General features: G+C 35.7%; 1 protein-coding gene across 15 annotated transcripts in view; it reads left to right on the top strand.

The window, feature by feature from the left end:
* LOC145261200 (endothelin-converting enzyme homolog) overlaps window positions 1-24,141 on the top strand; it is a 662,230-nt gene that overhangs the window by 486,352 nt on the left and 151,737 nt on the right. For all 15 annotated transcript variants that reach the window (XM_080119539.1, XM_080119540.1, XM_080119532.1 and 12 more), the window contains 3 exons: window positions 371-436; window positions 12,500-12,595; window positions 20,484-20,560. In XM_080119539.1, the coding sequence (XP_079975665.1) occupies window positions 371-436; window positions 12,500-12,595; window positions 20,484-20,560 (239 nt within the window). The remainder of the gene's footprint in view (window positions 1-370; window positions 437-12,499; window positions 12,596-20,483; window positions 20,561-24,141) is intronic.

Below are 24,141 nucleotides of genomic sequence, written 5' to 3'. Positions count from 1 at the left end.
TTCCTAGCGCCTGTCGCCGAGACTTTTCCTAGCGCCTGTCGCCGAGACTTTTCCTAGCGCCTGTCGCCGAGACTTTTCCTAGCGCCTGTCGCCGAGACTTTTCCTCGCGCCTGTCGCCGAGACTTTTTCTTTTTTTGTCGTGTAAATTTTTAATAAAAATGTTCTATAAAAGATATCTGGTAGAGTTGTATATTCATGTACATTTAATGGTTATTTTATCTGATGACGTCCATGTTGATTAGGTGACCATATTAGAATTTAGTTCTGCCATTACTGACCAGCATGCACTATCTCTAACAAAGATAGTGCATGGTGGTCAGGAGAAATTTTTTTAAAAATGAAACAAAAAACATTTTTCTTTCTATTTCAGATAAATGGCAAAACGACCTTGGGGGAAAATATTGCTGATAATGGTGGATTGAAATCTGCTTTCCACGTAAGAATGTTTTTATTTTTTTAACAATTCTATCATGCAATGTCTTCTAGACAACTGTTGACTCTTGTTTAAAAAATTTATTTTTCTTTTGACTGGAAATATGGATTTTTGTTTCCTTGGGAAATTTGGCGATTGCAAAATTATTATTAATTCTGAAAGTTAATGTAAACAAAATAATTCCCCCTGCCTGATGTGGGTATGAGTGCACGGGGGGGGGGGGTAACATAAGAACCTGACAACACAAGAGCAAAATTAAACAAAATCCAATCCACCCCCAAATAAATTTTACTTTAATTTTTTTTCTTTTATTTTTCTCTACCTGTGAAGGATAACGAATGAACCTGATTTTTTTTTTTTTTTTAATATTTTGTTTTTTATTAAATATAGCTTATTTAGAATCAGTTCAGCACACAGCTTCATCATCCATTCATTTTCTCTACTGTTATGCATTGGATCGCTTTTAGAAATGGATTCTGGCCAGGTTTTTATTTATCCCTCTTTCTCTCAAATCCATCTTCATCGCTTCCTTCCCTGTTTTCCTTGTTCTTTTCCTGTGAGCTGTACCTGCTACCTAAATTATTATACATCTATTAACCCAAGAACTATTCTCCAATCTTTCAGTGTGGTCATATCATCGATGTCTACTATTCTGTGCACATCTTTGTATACTATCCAGATTTAATGGTTCACCGAGGTCATCAGATATAAGCTTGCTTTTAAGACTCGTATTACACATCCATCATATCATTCTTATATAATTTCTCTCCAGCATTTATCCCAAAACTTAATGTGATACATGATCACATTAATTTACTAAGTGTAATTGTAACGGCTGTCACTTTGGTTGGTTTGAGTCGCCTTCCTCTCAAACAAGTACAGCACTCTGAATATCATGGCTCACTTTTATTGACCATGAGCTAGGTCATACAATATAGCTAGCCAATCCTGATTTCATGCTCAACAACCAATCATTTGTAAACCTGATAGTTTTCGGTCACCTCAGATTGCTGAGGCATAGGTTTTCCAATACATTTGCACTAATCAGGCAGAGTAGGGAGCAGCAGAACTTTATGGATAAGCTCTCTCTGTGCTAAGCTGCGTGATTGGATCATCTTAGATGGCGTTGTAAAAGGTTGAATGGCTGGATTGGATTATATATTTTATAAAAACTTAACAAAAAAACAAAATAAACATTGATATTATATATATATATATATATATATATATATATATAAAAGTAACAGTGTCTGTCAGTGTGTGTCTGTGTACATTTCCATATGCAATAACTCTGAGAATTTTTAGTCTACAGACTCGAAATTTGATATACAGGGTACAGAGATTTGGGAAAATCGATGTGATCGGTTTTCGGCCAGAAATTCGGCTGTTAAGGGGTCAAAGTTCATCGATTTGACTTTTGAGAACTCTACCAAACTCCTCCGACAATTTTGGGTCTAAACACTTGAAATTTTAGATATAGGTTCCTTGGACATGGATCTAACTTAATAACTTCATTTGAGCCCAAAACAATAAATGTTTAGGGGTCATAATAGGAGTCAAAGTTAAAAAAAATTAACCCTTTTTTTTTTGCTCAGCATACACCTCCAAACACCCAGGCAACGCCCGGCTGAAATGCTAGTATATATATATTTTTAATCCTTTGAGATGAGGCTTCATAATTTGTGTAATCATTTTTTTTTTTTCATTTTTTTTTTATCCTCTTCATAGTTGTTGTTTCAGTAGCTTTCGGCCAACTCATTCTCTAGCCTTTTTCTGATGGTTAACTGCGACAACTATGGAAGGCAGTAATTACTGGAGATACACTTACAAGACTCAGCATTCCTATCCTGTCACAGTTAACCACTGGAAGGTCAGAAGATGAGTTGGCCAAACCATGGTGAAGCATTCTCAACTATAAAGATAAGGATAACAGTCAACAAAAAAAATTGAATTCTGTCATGAATGGAGATCTCAGTACTTAATTCACCCAGCAACAGCACTGTGGTAACAAATTAGCCGATGATGAAGAACAGATGTTGATTGTCACTATGATTCCGCAAAGGTCAGTGGTTAAAAGAAATCAACCACAAACGTCAAGTGTATGGATAAGATGGTGAGAAATCAGACTAGAAAGTAAAGCTGGACAGAAAAAAGCTCGTAACCTCCAGTAGACCATGCAGCAACTATTGCCCCGGAGCTAAAGTATTGGCTTATTAAAATCAACCAGGCAATCGACACCAGTTGTTGAAAATGTGACCTAGGCTAATTGTTACGTTGTATGAGTATATATGTTCCAAAATGACTACATGTTGAATAGTGGGTTTTATATTTTATCTGTATATTCATGTTAAATGCGTGTATGCATATACGTCGTATCATTTAGTTGCATATTTTAACATTTATGTAACAGTTCTAACAGGAAACGATTGACGTGGACATATTAAAACAGTTGTGGACAAACAGTTCTTTTTAACAGCTTTAAATAACACAACACATACCTGGATTATATATACGAACATTTATTTTCATGATTCTGGCCGGCATCTCCAGAGATTACATCTTCACATCTTGGCTGCCTGAGAAAACGCTGCTCCTTGCGTCATGGAGGGACCAACTCTCCCTTGAGTGGTCCGTTCTCTCTGATGTTCAGCTAACGACTCTAGAATCTCCCCAAATCTACACCTCATTACGTGTCTCAGGCCAACAGCTGATGTAACCTCAATCTAGTTATTTGTTTATGGAAATCAAAAATCATGTTTACATCTATTTTCTATTTTCACATTCCTTTGTAGCAATATTATTTTTTGTCAATCACTTTTTCCCAATCTAATTGTTTATTTTTCTAATCATAATAATCAATCCAATGACCTGCTGTCGCTCTAATCAATTAATAATAATAATGTTTTGACCCTTGGCCCTGTCTGCCACAGTTAACAGATACTACGCTATGATCACAGGAGCCACTGAATGTTGATTGACTAAAGAACCTTAGAACATATGTAACGTGATGTCACGTACAGAAGAGACGCCATGCTCTTCAAACAAAGCCGCAGTATATCAGTTTGACTACATTAATTCATGCAGATTCCTCTTCAGCATGGAGGAAATAAACACTATATAAACATCACTGCAATATTTGTTCAATTAATTGTATACATCGGGATATGAATTTTTAAAATTTATTTATTTTGTAATAAACAAAAGCTGATTTCATAAATCCATAGAATTTCCCTTGATGCAAGTTCTTTACTTTTTTGGTGAATATCCCCTATTAAATAAGAAAAATCTGATGTCTGCTAAATCTCTAGGGCCTTATATTCTTATGTTGGGAAATTAGTTAATTGCAAACTTCTCATTTCATTCTTTTATATCTGATATAAAAAGAAAAATAATACGTGTTGCCTGGAAGGGATAAGAGACTTAAGTGTTCTTACAAATTTTTTTTTTACATTTCTATTTGGCTAGATTCTATCTGTCTTCTGTTCTCGGTTCTGGATATGACCTTAAACTATATCCAATGGGGAGGCCCCAGCTTGCAGACTTTGGGGAGTGTGGAACCATCCTTTAATTGCCATTGCTCCCAGGTCCCAACTATGGGTTAAATAGAAACCGACTTGAAAAAAAAATATATATATATATTCTATTAAAAAAAATTTTCTTCAAAATAACTGGATTCAGCATTAAATAACCTGAAAAGGGTTGATATGCCGTAAACCAACCAACCAACCAATCTTCTGATTTCATGTCAACATGTATACTGTGATAAAAAGTCATTCCAAATATTTCGGGCATTGGGTTAAGTCCCATCTGATTATGCAAATGATTAACTTTTCATAAGCAGTTATGGATGGACATCCGGAATAGCAAAATGGGTTGCAACCAGTTGTATAAATGATTCGCTTTTGAATCCATATCATCATGCACAATTAAGCTATTAAGCCTGACATGGTGATATGGAACAAGAGGGAGAAAGTGGCAACCCTAGTTGAAGTAAGCGTCCCTAATGATGCTGGCCTTAACAGAGCAGAGAGGGAGAAAATAACAAAATAGCAAGGACTTATGTACAACATGAAAATAAACTGAAATCTTAAGAAGGTATCCATCATGCCATTCGTTATAGGAGCAACCGGGCTAATGAAAAATTTCAAAAGCTATCTGGCAAATATACCCGGTGAACCAAGTGCAAGAGAAATACAAACAATTGCATTTAAAGGGATGGTAAGAATCTTGAAAACATCTCTCGGTTGGAGTAACTAAACTAATGGGAGAATGTTTGGCATCCGGTAGAATACCCCATCCCCAGCAAAAACAAAGTGATAAGAAAATTAAAAACAAAAGAGAAATGATTTACATTGTGACAACTGGTGTATGCTGGACAGTTTTCATTGTTCATTAAAAACGTGTCGCCCTTGTTCAGTTCGTCCATTAACATTTAAAATGTTTGGCTTTCTGTAGGTCCTATTTGATGTCCCATGGGCATCAGCACATAAGCAGTACCCCCGATCAACTTTTAGTTACAACATCAGCACAAAAAGTACCTACCAAATCTAATCTGTTGCCAAGGTCGCTGGAAAAATGGTGGGATCCTTCTACCGCTCCAGTAGATATCTCATTGCTGATGCAATTCTCTATCTATATAAAAGCCAAGTACATCCAAGGATGGAGAACTGCTGCCATATCTGGGCAGGAACTACTAAAAACAGCCTATCCTGCCTTGACAGAGTACAAAACAGACTTCGTAACCTACTGGGGGATGCCCTTTTCTCTTCCCTGCAACCTCTCTCCCACAGAAGGGACATTGCGAGCCTATCTTTGTTTTATCGTTATTTTCATGGGAAGTGCTCGTCTGAGCTCCAATCTCTGGTCCACCTCGCCAATCTTTCACCACTGTCAGTAATTTTCCCCACTCTTTATCTGTGCCTAAATAAAAACGTAGATTCCATGAACAAAGCTTCTTTCTTAGAAGTGCTCGCCCGTGGAACTCTCTTCTGTTTGCCTGTTTCCCACCTGACTACAACTTGGATGTTTTCAAGGCCAACATAAACAAGTTCCTTAAGACACTTTATCAGATCTCCATTAGTAACGATTACTACGATATTGTCCCATTGATTACTGTACACGCAATAACCCTTATCCCCGAGTGGCCTCTGGGCCTTGATAAGTGGTGACTTCCATGTAAAAAAAAAAAAAAAAAAAAAAAGGTTTGGTATGCCATTTATGCAGCTAAGCCAAATGATCTATAAATTATTTTTGATAGTTACCATGTCTTGGCATTAAGTAACCTCAGAAAGAGTTGATATGCCATAATCAAATTGAGATACTTAGAAAGTGTTGAACAAGGTCAGAATTTTGTTGATTAATGATTAAGTATGAATTGTGTACCCAAGTATGATGTCCTCATAGTTTTAGAAACTAGCATAAAAATTTGGACATCAGATTTAAGGTTTATGATTTGTGTGTTAGTCTGCTTTAGGGAGCAGGTGTGGTTGTGGTGGTGGAAGTTGCTAGGTAGAGGTTGGTAAGTTGATAAACACCATAATTGACGGATGTTTAGATTGTCTTTAGCGCGCAACATTTGGATTCAGGGGAATCTAAGAAAATTCTGTGTAATACAAATAGACAGTTTCCTACTTGCATTAGGAGTCGAGAGATGCCCCTTTTTGAGAGGCGTAAAATACCCTTCAATTTGAGTTATCAAACTTGAGCCATCCTGCTTCGTACTATCATAGCTAACCTTTCCACAAGGCAAGATGAGAACATTAGATTGTTGTTGTTTGAGCGGCAAAACAGCTTGGACTTGTTTTCCTTCATTAGCTGACCTTCTTTAGCATCCGGTCTGCACCACATCGTCCATTAATGTCTACTCATGTCAGTCGGAAATGATCAGAATAGTTAAGGAGTTTTTTTTTTCTTTTTCTCATTGATTTGACTTCAACAATCATGTTGATGATGAAAGGAAATAATAGGTTCTGATTTTATGGCAAGATTCTCATCCTAAAATAAATGAGAACCAATATTAAGACACATTCGTTGCATGTTTACTAGTAAAGATATTATTTCAAACTAAATCATGACAGACTGATTGACAGTCTCTTAAAAATGCTCGGATGCATCTAAAGCATAATGTGGCCATTTCATTTCATTTCATTTCTAAACCAAATGTGACAGAAGGATAGAAACTAATATAGTTATGTATTTCTCTAAAAATGCTATTTCAAACTTTGATCGCGACAGACTGACAAGAAATGTTTTTCAAACTTTGATCGCGACAGACTGACACATGTTTTTAATACTTTGATCACGACAGACTGACAAGAAATGTTTTCCAAACTTTGATCGCGACAGACTGACAAGAAATGCTTTCCAAACTTTGATCGCAACAGACAGGCAGGCAAGAAATGTTTTTCAAACTTTGATCGCGACAGACAGGCAGGCAAGAAATGTTTTTCAAACTTTGATCGCGACAGACAGGCAGGCAAGAAATGTTTTTCAAACTTTGATCGCGACAGACAGGCAAACAAGAAATGTTTTTCAAACTTTGATCGCGACAGACAGGCAGGCAAGAAATGTTTTTCAAACTTTGATCGCGACAGACAGGCAGGCAAGAAATGTTTTTCAAACTTTGATCGCGACAGACAGGCAGGCAAGAAATGTTTTTCAAACTTTGATCGCGACAGACAGGCAGGCAAGAAATGTTTTTCAAACTTTGATCGCGACAGACAGGCAGGCAAGAAATGTTTTTCAAACTTTGATCGCGACAGACAGGCAGGCAAGAAATGTTTTTCAAACTTTGATCGCGACAGACAGGCAGGCAAGAAATGTTTTTCAAACTTTGATCGCGACAGACAGGCAAACAAGAAATGTTTTTCAAACTTTGATCGCGACAGACAGGCAGGCAAGAAATGTTTTTCAAACTTTGATCGCGACAGACAGGCAGGCAAGAAATGTTTTTCAAACTTTGATCGCGACAGACAGGCAGGCAAGAAATGTTTTTCAAACTTTGATCGCGACAGACAGGCAGGCAAGAAATGTTTTTCAAACTTTGATCGCGACAGACAGGCAGGCAAAAAATGTTTTTTAAACTTTGATCGCGACAGACAGGCAGGCAAGAAATGTTTTTTAAACTTTGATCGCGACAGACAGGCAGGCAAGAAATGTTTTTCAAACTTTGATCGCGACAGACAGGCAGGCAAGAAATGATTTTCAAACTTTGATCGCGACAGACAGGCAGGCAAGAAATGTTTTTCAAACTTTGATCGCGACAGACAGGCAGGCAAGAAATGTTTTTCAAACTTTGATCGCGACAGACAGGCAGGCAAGAAATGTTTTTAAAACTTTGATCGCGACAGACAGGCAGGCAAGAAATGTTTTTCAAACTTTGATCGCGACAGACAGGCAGGCAAGAAATGTTTTTCAAACTTTGATCGCGACAGACAGGCAGGCAAGAAATGTTTTTCAAACTTTGATCGCGACAGACAGGCAGGCAAGAAATGTTTTTAAAACTTTGATCGCGACAGACAGGCAGGCAAGAAATGTTTTTCAAACTTTGATCGCGACAGACAGGCAGGCAAGAAATGTTTTTCAAACTTTGATCGCGACAGACAGGCAGGCAAGAAATGTTTTTCAAACTTTGATCGCGACAGACAGGCAGGCAAGAAATGTTTTTCAAACTTTGATCGCGACAGACAGGCAGGCAAGAAATGTTTTTTAAACTTTGATCGCGACAGACAGGCAGGCAAGAAATGTTTTTCAAACTTTGATCGCGACAGACAGGCAGGCAAGAAATGTTTTTCAAACTTTGATCGCGACAGACAGGCAGGCAAGAAATGTTTTTCAAACTTTGATCGCGACAGACAGGCAGGCAAGAAATGTTTTTCAAACTTTGATCGCGACAGACAGGCAGGCAAGAAATGTTTTTTCAAACTTTGATCGCGACAGACAGGCAGGCAAGAAATGTTTTTCAAACTTTGATCGCGACAGACAGGCAGGCAAGAAATGTTTTTCAAACTTTGATCGCGACAGACAGGCAGGCAAGAAATGTTTTTCAAACTTTGATCGCGACAGACAGGCAGGCAAGAAATGTTTTTCAAACTTTGATCGCGACAGACAGGCAGGCAAGAAATGTTTTTCAAACTTTGATCGCGACAGACAGGCAGGCAAGAAATGTTTTTCAAACTTTGATCGCGACAGACAGGCAGGCAAGAAATGTTTTTCAAACTTTGATCGCGACAGACAGGCAGGCAAGAAATGTTTTTCAAACTTTGATCGCGACAGACAGGCAAACAAGAAATGTTTTTCAAACTTTGATCGCGACAGACAGGCAGGCAAGAAATGTTTTTAAAACTTTGATCGCGACAGACAGGCAGGCAAGAAATGTTTTTCAAACTTTGATCGCGACAGACAGGCAGGCAAGAAATGTTTTTCAAACTTTGATCGCGACAGACAGGCAGGCAAGAAATGTTTTTCAAACTTTGATCGCGACAGACAGGCAGGCAAGAAATGTTTTTTAAACTTTGATCGCGACAGACAGGCAGGCAAGAAATGTTTTTTAAACTTTGATCGCGACAGACAGGCAGGCAAGAAATGTTTTTCAAACTTTGATCGCGACAGACAGGCAGGCAAGAAATGTTTTTCAAACTTTGATCGCGACAGACAGGCAGGCAAGAAATGTTTTTCAAACTTTGATCGCGACAGACAGGCAGGCAAGAAATGTTTTTTAAACTTTGATCGCGACAGACAGGCAGGCAAGAAATGTTTTTCAAACTTTGATCGCGACAGACAGGCAGGCAAGAAATGTTTTTCAAACTTTGATCGCGACAGACAGGCAGGCAAGAAATGTTTTTCAAACTTTGATCGCGACAGACAGGCAGGCAAGAAATGTTTTTCAAACTTTGATCGCGACAGACAGGCAGGCAAGAAATGTTTTTCAAACTTTGATCGCGACAGACAGGCAAACAAGAAATGTTTTTCAAACTTTGATCGCGACAGACAGGCAGGCAAGAAATGTTTTTAAAACTTTGATCGCAACAGACAGGCAGGCAAGAAATGATTTTCAGACTTTGATCGCAACAGACAAGCAGACAAGAAATGTTTTTCAAACTTTGATCACGACATACTGAAAAAAATAAAACTATTGCAAACTTTGACCACAACAAACTGGCAAATAAAAGCTACTGCAGACTTGGACCATGATGACCCAGCCAAAAATGGTGAACTCACGCAGTATAGACTGGTAGATAGGCAGAGGCTTTTATAAATATGCTTGGATGCATTTTAAATAAAAATATTGCATTTGTTTTATTCAAACATTTTTATGTTTATTTTCACATTTTGTTCTGATGCAACCTTTGATCTCCTTAGCTGCATCTCTTGAATCTTGGAGATATTTATGTTGAACCAGAGAACCTATACAGAATTTTGAACTGTGCCCTTTATTCCACAGGGATAGATTTTTGTCATTCTCTCAGCCAAATTGGCATGGTTCATTATAAAGGAAGGAAATTGCAGTTAAATATGTTGTTGTTATTATTAGAAAGTAAAATCGAAAGAAAGAATTCCCAACCGTTATGTTCTCCTCGCAATTCTCGGTGTCAAACCGCAGCGCACATCTGTCAGAACTTCTGCCAAAGAGACCTGCCCTCTCTCTCTCTCTCTCTCTCTCTCTCTCTCTCTCTGACATACAGGCTTTTTATTTGACTGCATCTCATTTGCATATTTCCCCCAAATCTTGTTACCTCACGTAACCACCAGTCCATAAATAGCAGGAGCGGCCATCTTTTTCTTTTTTTTTTTTTTCCTGGAACAGACGACACGTTGTACAACGTCAGGCTTTTACTACTTTTTCATCACAGAAATATCCTTCCATGTATCAATTTAAACTGAAAAGAGAGGGAGATATAGTGAGTAGAAAGATTAATTTGGTATTTTGCTTTATTCAAAAGTTTATCTGGTCTGGCCAACTCACTTATTTTCCTCGTTCAAACAGTTTAATCCTAGCTGGATGAATTAACCACACTTCAGTTCCATTTTGCCATGACAGCACCTACCAAGAATATAAAACTACAACTACTAAAACTAAAGAAATATGCATCTGCAAATGTAAAAATTACAAAGTACGCAAACAATAATTAAGTCGAGTCTCAGGTCATTTAAATGTTTTACTATTGAGTTGAAATTTCGTGTAATGACTAAAAATGGATTAGAATGCACAAATTGAAAGGAAAGATATTGACCCTCCTATAAATAGGACACTAGGTACATTTGATTTATTTTAAAAATCAAGAGGCTCTACATTCAAGATAATTCTTACATTTTATGGTAAGCTGTTCACTCGGTTACATTGCATTTTTTGTTAGTGGTAAGATTCATTTATATAAGTTCATATATCATTAAACAAATGGAATTTTTAAGAGAAAAACTTGCGGGGAGAAGTTGATGAATATAGATGAATTGGTACTTGCACGTTTTTTGCACCGTGCTGAAATAAGTTATTTTGAAAGCCATTCTTAACATGGAGAGGGGAGGGTGTTTTGTAACTAGTCTGTGCTTCTACTTAACAATTTAATTAAAAAGAAAAAAAAAATACTGTGAAGCTTGAATTAAACCTGAAAAACTATTTAAAAATAGTGCGGTGACAAAAGTGCATAAGCACCAATGAATTTTATCTTTTCTTCAGAGTAAGAGTATGTAGTAAGTGGTACTATTATATATCTCTACTTATATATAAAAGACACTTTGTGTGTGTGAGAATTTATTCCCTATTAATTCCGAAATGGCTGGGCCAATCTTTATGAAATATCATACAAATATACTTTGTCTAGATGTTTCTATACACATGCAACTGGGGACCGCTTGTGAATTTCATATTTCCATAAAACTTCCTCCCATGGATGAATTTGGTTAAATCCACCTAGGGTTAGTGTCATAGTTTCAGTTTTTTCTTTTTTTATTTCAGTGTTCTTGGATAGGTTTTTTATTTGAATGCCTCTGATAAGTATCAAAAATCGGTAATCAAAAAATCTGATTTAAGGACCAGTCCGATTTTAATTAAATTTTTTTGATAAGAAATTAATTTCTGTTTAGGGCACAGTTGAACCCATGACTTTTGAATTTTAATCTTTAATTTTAGCCATTATATAAAAATGATTTTATAAAATCAACAGTAGGTTATCTACAGTGCAATGTTGACTACATTGTATTATGGATTGAGTCACTGCAGGGAGTCCCCAACTAGAGCAAGCAATCGATCGATTATGACTTAAAAATGAGCCATTTCAACGATTCTGATAAGTAATTTATTAACTAAAAACATCATATATTGTCTTACTGTTTTTCTGTTTTTGTTTTCGCTTTTAACTGTGTCCATGCTTTCTCCACCCAATGTCGCGCCTTTCTAAAGTATAAAAATTACTGTTGGGATGATTAATCGGGATCAGGAATCTGAACTTTTATAGGAATTGCTATTGAAAAATAATACCTATTTTCTGATGCCAAAAACGATTCTTTTATATATATATTTTTTTTAATTTAAAAATTTTTTTTTTTTTTTTTTTTTTTAATTTCTATTGCTGGTACCAATGATAAAATGATTATTTAAATTATTCAAACTATCAATAAAACTAAAATCTCTATATCCCAGCATAAACGTATTAAGTGTACTAAAACTTTTGGCAGAATTGAGAAAAAGTATACCTATTTAGCAATGCCAAAAGTGATTCTTTATATATATATATATATATATATATATATATATATATAAATTTTAATTTCCTGTTGCTGGTAGCAATGATAAAATGAATATTTATTGATATTTAAACTACCAAAAAACTAAAAATCCATATATCCCAGCAAAATGTATTTTTCAAGTTTGTGAAAATGTATGCAAATATTACATGGGTTTTTATGGTGATCTGAAAACTAAAAACATAACATTTATAGATTCTATAAAAATTGAGAAAAATATTGGAATCTTATCTCTAATAAAAGCATCTTAATACAATACTCACAATGTTTCAATCAAACTATAACATTAAAAAAAATTTTTTTTTTTTTAAATTTTATTTTCAGGCATATGAAGATTGGGTGAAAACAAATGGAAAGGAATTACCTTTACCGGCATTGGGATTGACTCACAAACAGTTGTTTTTCTTAGGATTTGCACAGGTAAACCAAAAATATAAACATTTTTCATTTAATATATAAAGGCCTGGTGCTACCAGATCAGGCTGTCTAGTGGCTTCCTGAGACGAAATGCACCTACATTAAACTTCTGTTTTTGTTTTCTATTCTCTTTTGTAAAACTTAATTATGTTCTACAAAAACAGCCCCCTTTTCCCCCTTCCCCTCCCTTTTTTTTTCCTTCCCTACTTCCCAACCCAATCGGTGGGGTATTAGAATATACCGACTGTCCCCCTGCGGAGAGCTCAAAGCAGCCACCTGTTGGGCGTGGGTGGTGACCTGTAATGACTCGAAAAAGGATCCTGGTGGCTGAGCAACTGATATCTGAGGAAATCAAAGATATCAGTTGCAACACTCTACTTTGGCCTCATACAAGGCTAGACGGGCAGTCGGAGGGGCCTCATCCAATCAATTGGCTAGTTACATCAAGCCCTAACGCATCTACTTTTCTATCAATTTCCTCTAAACCCTAACAAATACAGTTCTACCCTGTACCACTATAAACTATATACATATTTTCCCTTCTTTTCCATGTGTTAGAAGGTGGTGGCTAGGGTCAAATGTGCCAAATGATTAAAGTCATGACATGGCTGTATAGTGCCGGAAGTTACCACAAATGACTTGGATTGTGTAACTAAAGGATTATAGGTGCTCATGGCTCCCATTTGGAACATGTATACTGTTTATGTAGCCCTGGCATGACAAGGCGAATGGGTTTCCCCCTTAACATGCCCCAATATTGGACTCCGCGGTGGGTGGGGAGCATAAACAATGAATTTATTATATATATATATATATATATATATATATATATATATATATATATATATGGCCAAGTATAAAAACTCCAAGCGCCAACATGTCGACTTGGATAGTGCAGATAATGAACTACATCAAACATCCTCAAAATTTATTGTATTGGAATTCACCAAAGAAACCAACATAACTGACTTATCACCATTTATTATACATAAAATTATATTGGCATATATTACCCCCAAAAATGTAAAAACTTTAAAAAAATAAAACCCTACTGGTGGAAGTGGAAAGAGAAAAACATACCACTTTTCTCCTAGGAATGAAAACTTTCCACAACATAAATATCAAAACTTATCCATACAAGAATCTGAATACATCCAAAGGTGTAGTAAAATCGAATGACCTCTCAATGTGCGCTACTGAAAAGATAACAAAAGAACTTAAAAACCAAGGAGTAATAAACGCTAAAAGCATTAGAATAAAAAAAGAGAATCAGACTATACATACGAACACTTACATTATGCAGTTCGATAGACCCACTATTCCAAAAGAAATCAAAATTGGGTTCAACATTGAAAAAATTGAACCAAACCAAAATTGAACCAAACCCACTTCGGTGCTTTAAATACCAGAAGTTTGGGCACCATGAGGATGCATGTAGGGGATGAGCAGTGTGCGGCAGATGTGGTCAGAGAGATACAGACCACACTGTCAATGACTGCAATCTTGAATGCAAATGAGCAAATTGTGGAGCAAACCATCCTGCTTATGCTAGAGCATGCAGAATCTGGAAGAAAAGAAAGTAGTGTCAATAAAACATACCAAAAACATCTCCTTCCTCGAAGCCAGGAAAATAGTAGATGGATACATGAAGGAAAAGACGTACTCTCAAGTCACCTCAAGTTGTATATCATCCAACATCACTAACCAAGACTCCAAATACGAAATACTAATAAACAAATTGTTACAATTGGGACCAAATGACTGGCCCAAATTTAGAAATGAAATCAAACCAAACATATCAAAAATTAATCATCTCATTAAATCACTAACTAATTTTACCAATAAAACAAATTTTCAACCAAAATCAGAACATCCAAGAAAACAGTCGATCAAAAGAAAAACCACAAAAATCACCAGTATGTCGTGCAGGTGCTGAAAAAGATGAAACTAAGGAAAAATAAAATCAGTTAAAAGAAAGACCACGCAGGTCACCAACACGTCTTCCCCGTGGTGAAAAAAAACACACTTGAAAAACAAACAAAAAAATACATCTACTAAAAAACAAAATTATATAAAGAAATTACCACAAACAGAAGCCACTACTACTACTACTACAAATAGATTTACAAAATTAGAAGACATGGAAACTGAAGTTACTCCTCAAACCAAAAAAAAAATCCCCATGAATTACAAGAAAATCCAATGGAATTGCTGTGGATTGAAGGCAAATTACAATGAAATTTTATTGTTGTCTACCAAATTTAATTCTTTGGTTATTTATCTCCAAGAAACCTTGCTTAAGAATGAGGACAATTTGCATATAAAACACTATCAACAATATAACTACATTCATAATACAGGACTTAATAATACTGTAATCCTTTTCCCCCTCCCATTGCAAAACCCAATCATATTCTGCAAGGCAGAAAACAAAAATGACAAAATACACTATAAAGCAACCAAATCAAAAGCTACGAACTAACGATTGAAAATACAAGGAGTTTGAAGAATCAAAATCTCATAAAAGCGGGATACAACATCGAATACTATTCCCAAAATAACTGCATTCGGCATTAAATAGCCCACAAAGGGTTGATATGCCATTAAACAAAAATAAATAAATAATATATATAGGCAATGCCTGTTTGTGTGTGTCCACTTGATATAAAACTACATAACATATCCCTGAGGCTTATATATTCAGGAGATATAAACAAGTCAATTAATTCAACAACATTGTGTGTGTGTGGGGGGGGGGGAATAGGTTTATTGAGTTGCACTGCTAATTACAATTACATTAGTCTTAATTTAATTGTCTTGTAAGCAAAAAGAGAGAAACGAGTTGATTGACAAGCTTTATACATTACTAATTCTTTTAGCCCATTTTACAACAGGTCCTGGATAAAACCTTAAGAGATTTAGTGGTGACTCTCCCATTTGAGGGTTGTGGGAAATGTGGAGTTGCCCCTTAGTTACTATTGTTCCCAGGTCTACTTTGGCTCAGAGTGATAATACCTGTTAGGGCATCTGGTACTACCAGATCAGCTTGTCTGAAGATACTGTGACCTAAAATGAACCAAACATTAATGTCATTGTTTTCTTTCCTTTTCCTTTGCAAAACTCAATAATAGTCTGCAAAACAAAAAACAAAAATGATTTTCCTCTAAACAACCAAATCAAACAAATAAAAAGAACTTGAGGCATAAAACTTTTTTCAAAAAAAAGGGTTCATGTACCGTAAAACAAAACCACTAACCTGTTCATTTTTTTTTATCTTTGCTATAACTGAGCCTTTTTGCTACATGCATCTGTACTTGTTGAAATCAAGCCCTGGTACAAGGAAGTCAATTACAAGGGTCATTCCAAAAAGTAAAGCCTCCTATTTTTTTTTTTTAACTCAAAAAGTTAAAGAACTACAAAGATGGGAGTGGTCCCATTAAAGCAAGCAATCTTTTGTGCTCCAGAATTTATTTTTCTACATAGTCACCACCATTCTCAATGAACTTTTGCCACAAATTCAATGATGCATCTCTGCTTTTGATGCACATCTATGACAGGGATTGTTTTCTTAGTCTCACACCATCAATATCTGCAATAGAGATGAAACTTTCATGTCATGAATGCACAAGTTCAGTCATCATAACAATGCAATTTTCAGTCCTCTCTGATTATTCAGATGGAATTTAAAAAAAAAATAGGAGGCATTACTTTTGGAAGGTACTTCGGAAGTCAACAACACTAGGTGGAAAAGACAGGTTTATTGAGTTTCGCCGCTAATCACGTTACAATTACATGAGTCATGATTATGATCGTCTTGTAAGTAGAAAAAAAAGTTGATTGGCAAACATAAATGCTTCTTACATTGCTAATTCCTTTTAGCTCATCTTACAACAACCATTTTCTTTCATTGACTCTTTTGATACCAACTGCAAATCTCCCCAAATTCTGTTACTTGCACATATTCATATACTTCATAGACTTGTATCATAGACTTCCTTTTCTTGTAATCTAGCATACAAGTTATAATTAATCACTCTGAACCCTGTTGGAAACGCTTCCTGTCTCTTAATCTGCCAACCTATATACTAACCAATATAAGAAATTTGCAAAGTTTTGTCTTTTGCCTCTTGCCTTGAAAAGACCTTATTTCTATTATCTTGAAAAATCCTTGAAAATGTGGAAAATGTCTTGAAAAGGTCTTAAATACTATTCTCATGTCCAGTAAAAGTTTGTGTTGCAATATTTAAAAATAAAATCGAAATAAATGCTGTTAAATTATTTTTTAAGTATCAATAAAATTACCATTAAAATTTTTTTAAATATTGAAAAAAAAAAAAAAAAAAAAAAAAAATAATAGTAATTCTGAAATTCCATAGTATTTTGGATACAACAGTTACGTCCCTATCATGAAAACTACTTCAGGTAGTTTCGTGATAAAGATTAAAATCTTTGGCTATTTTTGTTCTCATTTATAATTTAATTTTTTCTGGGGGGGAGGGCACAAGTGGGAGCGGAATGGCGGCAGCCGCCATAAATAACTCCCCCACCACTAAAAAAAAAAAAAAAAAAAAATGATGTGGATGGGACTCTCCAATGAGAAATCCCCCCCTCCTTCTCCTCCTTTAAAAAAAGTGATTATTTAAAATTAGGCTGGGCGGGCCAAAAAAATGGACGAAACCGCAACCATCTTGGTTTGAAATTTAAAAGCTATAAGGAAAGTTAATATTTGAGATTAAATAAAATGCATTTAAAACTACTTAAAAATGCCAAAAATGATGCAGGTAGGTTACAAAGTAACCGTTATTGGCTATGATAACATTTATTTGTATATTTGAGTTTTTACCACTTTTTTAAATCACATAGTTTTTAAACAAGTCCATATTTGGTTTGAAAATTTGCATTTTGCCTGGAGAAGGCCTTGAAAAACTTTAAAAAGCTTTGAAAAGTCCTTGAAAATGGACATTGAAAATCTGTATGAACTACTAGTTAACTTATCCACCTCAAATATCTACTAATTGTGCTGTGAAAAAAAACATTTTAATTTTTGGTGTCGGTAGATATTTTTCTATAGTAAATTTAAAATTAATGTCTTTTTATTTATGAAAAAAGAATTCCCAATTTAAAAATGTACAACATGCATTTCTGTTTATTGAAAGCTGGTTTCCACATCTATTCTAAACAAATTAAGTTTGAAATTATTAAAAAAAAATTTGGTAAACATTTTGTAGAAAGAAATTTTTATGTTTAGAAATTTAAAAAATGAGAATTGATAATTTCACTTAAACTACTATTCTTAGGTTGGCTGTTATTTTTGCAATATTTTGCTCGATATCAGGTTTCAGAATTCTTGAGATGAGGATTGATAATTTATATTTGGATTATTCGGACTACTGTTCTCATCTTGAGTGTCTGCAAGGGTCCATAGCCTGACAGGTAAAGCACAGTTTCAGTTCTAAGTGACACTTCTCTGGAGGTAGGTGGTTCAATCCTCAGTACAGGCAATATACTTAGAATACAATTACAAAATGCTTAGAACTTCTACTCCTTTATGGCTGACAGAATGAGTACTTGCTACCACTGTGAATTAAATAAAGAGTTACGTTTGAAATCCCATACAGATTCTCAAGTTTGACAAGATACACCTGAAGAAGGTTGGAGGTTACATTGGCCGAAACATTGTGAGAATTATACTCAAGATGAGGACAGTAGCTGGAATAATCCAAATGATACTTTTATGTAAAAAGGGACAGACCCCAGTAATTAAATAGATAAGTTTAAAAATGATATTTGGAAAAGGATAGAAGCGAACCCAGTAAGCAAGAGTTAAAAAAGAAGAGATATTCAATTTAGGAATGCAGCGATTGTTCATTCTTATAGCTGGACATTAAAAATGTCAGTTAAATACATGAAGGACCACGCTTCTGACGTCATAAAGAAGGGAATTTCAATATATTGAGATGGATTAGAATCGGTTGGTGACAGTCTAAGGTGAGAAGAGTTAGAAGAGACTCAGAGAGTTGAGTCGGTCATACTGGGAGCTGATGCCTCTTGGAGGCGAAGGGGGGAAGGAAGATGTGACCATGTAATCTTAAGAGCTTGAGTTCCTGATTCATCAATCAACCAGCCGGTCAAATAAAGGATCATTTATATTTTGTAAACATGTCATCGTCATCTATATATACTTATATATATATATATATATATATATATATATATATATATATATATATATAGTAATTTATAAAATATATATGGCGACTAAGCTACACTGAATATTCTGCGTTTCATCCACTATAGGATTCATCAGGCTTATGCGCATAAGCCTGACGAATCCTACAGTGGATGAAACGCAGAATATTCAGTGTAGCTTAGTCGCCATATATATTTTATAAATCACTAACTAGCTCTACCTAAGTATTGAGCACTTTTTTAAGTAAATACTTAAAGTTTACGCATAAATCTATACTTTCGTATATTAAATTTATGTGAGTAAATGAAGTAGTTATGCTATATATATATATATATATATATATATATATAGCAAAAGTGGCGCGCACATTTTTGTATGTTCAGCAAAGGCTTTTTTCACTGGGGTTCTCTGGGGGTGGGTACTATTTCTTAGAACTGTTTATATACCTCCTATATCATAATATCTATGATTTACGAAGGGACGTCATGTCTAGATTTATTGTGATCGACTTTTATAAAATTCGCGCTATTTCGTTGTCTCGAGCTTGTTCGGCTTTTTAGTATGAATAAAGTGAAACTAATGGAGCGAAGTCATTCCTTGGCTTTCCCGCCAGGATGTCCAGAAAGCAATATCAGGTTTGATCAATGCAGTGAAAACCGTCATATCAGACAATGGTATTCATTTGGACACTCACCTTTTTTATGGGGGAGCTGCTTTCCCCCCCAACAAAATAAAAAAAAAAAACTGCCTCGCAGTGAGATTTCATTTTCTCTATGGCCTCATTAAATTAATGCACCTGTCACATAACTTTTTAATCATTTAATTTCATCCACTTTCATTCCACTGCCTTCGTAGCATCGAGATAAGTCATTATACTTTTTTTCCACCTTCGCCGGGTTCGAGCCTACCAAAACTTTTTTTTCTTTTACACCGACAAACACCTGGGCAATGCCGGGCACTCCCACTAGTTACAACTAAAAGGTAAATGTGTTTTTATCTATCATCTGTAAATGAACTTTGTGCAGCATCCCTTCAAGTGTTAACTGTCTGTCTGTCTCTGCAATCATCAATAATGTACTCTGTTAACAAGAACTGTCGCATCATATCTCTCGGCTCTATATTAATATTAATAATGAACAAATAACAATTGTCATCCCGTTAAGATATGTCACACTTATATACACACTTGAAGATATACACTCTTCGATATATGTGCACATACGACTATAAATAATACTATCAGGTGCTTTTACAGTCCGATCTAATACTAATGTCACTTTCTGATAAACTTGCTCCACTTATAAATCTTTAGGATCTGTTTTTTATTAAAAGCCAGGATTTAGACAGTAAAAGATTAACATTTCTACATTACTGACAGTTATATCGTAAGTCAATGATATTCTGTAGATTATCTCTATTAAGTTGGGTAATTTCTGGCACAAAAAGTGAGATGGAAGCACCAAGTTAACCAAGTTCATATTCACAATAAAACAGCAGCTTCCTAATACACTGATCCTGTCTATGCAATCCACGGCGCAGGGTTAGTTAATTTTGCATATTTTTTTGTCAGAAGTACATCTCAATAACTAATAACTTTTATTTTCTTATGCATAGTAATTTCATAATAACCTTATTGTTTTTCTGAAATCTGTTTATTGCAGAGAATTTTCCTTATTTTATTGTTTTGTTCTTTTTCATCAGGTCTGGTGTTCAAGCAGCACAAAGGAAGCTCAACATTTACAACTTCTTAGCGACCCACACAGCCCAAATGAGTACAGGTAAGTTAAAGATTTCGCCGCTAAATCAGCAGCAAACTCTTACAAAAATGGACAAGATATCAATTTTTTTTTTTTGTTTTTTGTTATTTACGATATTCATGATTAATTTTATGGAAGAGCATTACGTCAATGCTAAATGGAAATCATTTCTTTCACCAGAGTACACCATCTATAGGAGTCGGTACATATATACAGGGCTTTATGTTGAGAGTGAAACACTTGCATTCGTCGATGATTTTTTTTTCTCAAATGGCAATTAGAAATAATAAAACACTTACCATTTGGGGTTTTGGTGGGGGGGGGGTCACTGAAAATCTTCCAACTTCACTGAGTGAAAAATGCCCTTTCAACCTTTTATTTATTTTTTAATAAAATGAGCAAAGTAAAATTGTTTAAACAAAGATTTAATAGAACAGTATACTTTTATTTTTTTTCAACAAAGGTTGTTTAAAAAAAAACATCTGAAGAAATTTGAATTCCTTCAAGTCGCAACATAAAATTCAGCGCTTATTTACAACTAGCTTGGGTGCCCAGCATTGCCCGGATGTTTGGGGCTGTGTGTTGAGCAAAAAAAAAAGTGGTAGTAGGCAGGCAGGCTTGAATCCGTATCACGAAGAAGGAAAAGAACATGAAAAAAAAAAATGATGTCTTTGCTGTTGTACCCATCGCCAAACCGGAAGTGACGTAGGTGTAAATTAAAGCTAGACAATCAAAAAGAGGCGAAAAAAAGCGACCCCCCCCTCTTTGTAGAGAAGTGCCAAGTTGAGGCTGAAGGAATTAATGTTTTTTGCCAATTTTTTGATATTTGTCATCTGAAGGGTCGAGCTTCAAAATGATATTGTTCTCCTGAAAATCTGTCGCGTTTGTCAAAAGTTTTAGGCAGACATACAAGTGTACATACATTCATACATAAATTTAAACAGGCAGGTGATATTTATATTATAGACTAGCGAGGGGTACCCGGCATTACCCGCGTGTTTGTAGGTGTGTGTGAAAAAAAACAGGTGCCCGTGAAAAAAAAAAAGCCTTGACGACGCGCAGTTGGAAAATAGTAAAGTGTGAAAAAAAAAAAAAAAGCCTTGACGACGCGCAGTTGGAAAATAGTAAAGTGTGAAAAAAAAAAAAAAAGCCTTGACGACGCGCAGTTGGAAAATAGTAAAGTGTGAAAAAAAAATAGGTGCGCGTTTTTGATTAACGTGACGGCGATAGGTATTCAGCAGTTAGCATTTTGTGCGGGACAGTTTTTAATGAGGTCAATAAATGGGTTTGTTTGTTTTTAAAAACCTGCTCCCTCGTCTCGAAATGAAAGCTACCATCTGATATGATGAAGTCGACATTGACCAAACGTTAGACCACTGGCTCTGGGCCTGTGATTAGAATCGAGTTTCGCTTTTTGTTTATACCGAAAACCGAATGTAACGCGTGCTGATGCGGGGAAATGTCAAATAATTAACGTTTGAAAGTCATTAAAATTAAATAGACAGGCGAGCTCCGTGGTTAACTGTGAGATATTACAATTTATAGATGATATAAAAAGTTTTAAGAAGTTGCGAAGCGAGTGAGAGCTTCTCTGAAAGAAGCCTTTTGTGGACATCGAGGAAAAGCGTACATACATACATTTTCACTTTTATATATATAGACTAGCGGGGGGTACCCAGCGATGCCCGGGTGTCTTGAGGTAAATCAAAACTCAGGGGGGGTGTTAAATAAAAAAAAATGTTTTGGTAGGTAAGTATGAAGATCGAACCCATACCCTTGAGTTGGAAATTAATGTGTGAAAAAAAAAACCGGCAACGTTACCCATTAGGCCACCGCGGCATACATACAACATACTCAGGTTTGAATTTATTTATTAAACTATAAAAACAGGCGTGCGCAATAAAAGTTAACTCTGCTGCTTCCATTTGACCTAATTAAGAAGGTCAAATAGAAGTCACGCAGTTGTTTACCCAAGTTTGACTGTTTTTGTTTTTTTTCCCCCAACATCTGTTGGGGGGAGGGGAACCAGCTCCCAATTGTCCAGATTGAATAACAATTGTCTGATGTACAACATTGATCAAAGCTGATTGATTGCTTCTGGACGTTTCCCGGCGCAATGCCGAGGACTCGTTAACTTTGAATTAGTTTCGCTTTTTATACGAAAAAGCCTCATCAACACGCAAGAAGCCAAAATAGCAATAATTTTGTAAAAGTCGACGTAAATAAATCTAGATGCGACGCACTTTCCCAAATCGTACATATTATTTAGGATCCATATAAACAGTTGTAAGCGATCGTAACGACATCGGAACCGTGTGCAAGAAAAGCCTTTTGAAGACATACACAAAATGGTCACACACATTTTGCCTTTTATATATATAGTTTATAGATTAAAATTATTTAAAAAAAAAAAAAAGAGAGAGAAAAATCTTTACGATGTACATGCTCATTACAGAACAAAGATGTCATATTCCAAATCATTGGGTTAGTAACTTTTCTATTTGACTAAAAATGTTTAATTATCAAAGGTCAACCAAAGATAAAATTGTCTGTAGAGCCCTGGTATATATATATATATATAAGTTGTAGTTTACAAATATTGGATCTTGATTACAATGATGATATTGCCATATTCGGTGAAAGCTTTGCTGACATTCAATCGACCATTGACAAGATGCAATCTTATGCTTCAAAGAGTGGCATGAAGATAAATGCTAATAAAACGGTTACTGATGGCAGATTTTTTTTCTCAATAAAGAAAACAGCCAGTTGTCTTTGATACAGAAACCTTTAAGAGGTTCATCAGTTCGAATATTCTGGTTCTATCGACACCGCAGCAGGTCAAGGGGAGGAAGACATTGTACCACTTTCTGTCAACTTTGATCCTGGCCCTAATCTAAAAAAAAATTAGGCTGAACACCGAAATCACAATCCACCAAGTCCTCATCTATTTATCGCTGCAAGACTTGGCCTATCCGGGCAAGTGACCTACGCAAACTGGAGGGATTTGGCTATCAGTACCTACACAACATCCTCTGTGTCCACTGACAACAGTTTATCCCCAACTATATAATATGCAGTCTTTGCAAGATTCATTTCCTCCAAAAATTCTCTCCTTAACAGATATCTTCTGTTGGTTTGGCCAAGCCTTTTGACAACATCCAGGTGACATCGACCTTGCACCACCACCACCAGGCTGAAAGAAACATTGCGGTGGCCAACTAAAAACCTAGCCCTGGATAGTGAAGGAGGATGCTGAACTGATTGTAGACCTAAACCTTTAGAACCATGAATTGCTTGCACTCATAATAGAAGCAGCTTTGGATCAATGTACCTGGTCAGCCAGTGTTTGGGATGTGGTGAATTTGTTGATAAAAGCTGATGCAGGGTGAATGCCGTAGCCATGACACACATATACATATGTGCCATTTCAAAAATTATTATCAAATGTTTCGTATCGCTTGTAAACTGGGGAACAGTATCATGCAGTGGAAGTCCGGTTAGTGGTTTCTCTTCAATGTTTCCATACTCCCTAATCCTTCTGAACTATTTGGGATGGTGCCAATTGATGCCGGCACTATTTTGGGGGAAGCTGAGGGGAT

Source organism: Euprymna scolopes, chromosome 37, assembly GCF_053919585.1.
Source record: "Euprymna scolopes isolate OS-2025 chromosome 37, ASM5391958v1, whole genome shotgun sequence".
NCBI lineage: Eukaryota > Metazoa > Mollusca > Cephalopoda > Sepiida > Sepiolidae > Euprymna > Euprymna scolopes.
The sequence above is the reverse complement of the archived record's forward strand: the minus strand, read 5'-3'. Positions and strand labels throughout refer to the sequence as shown.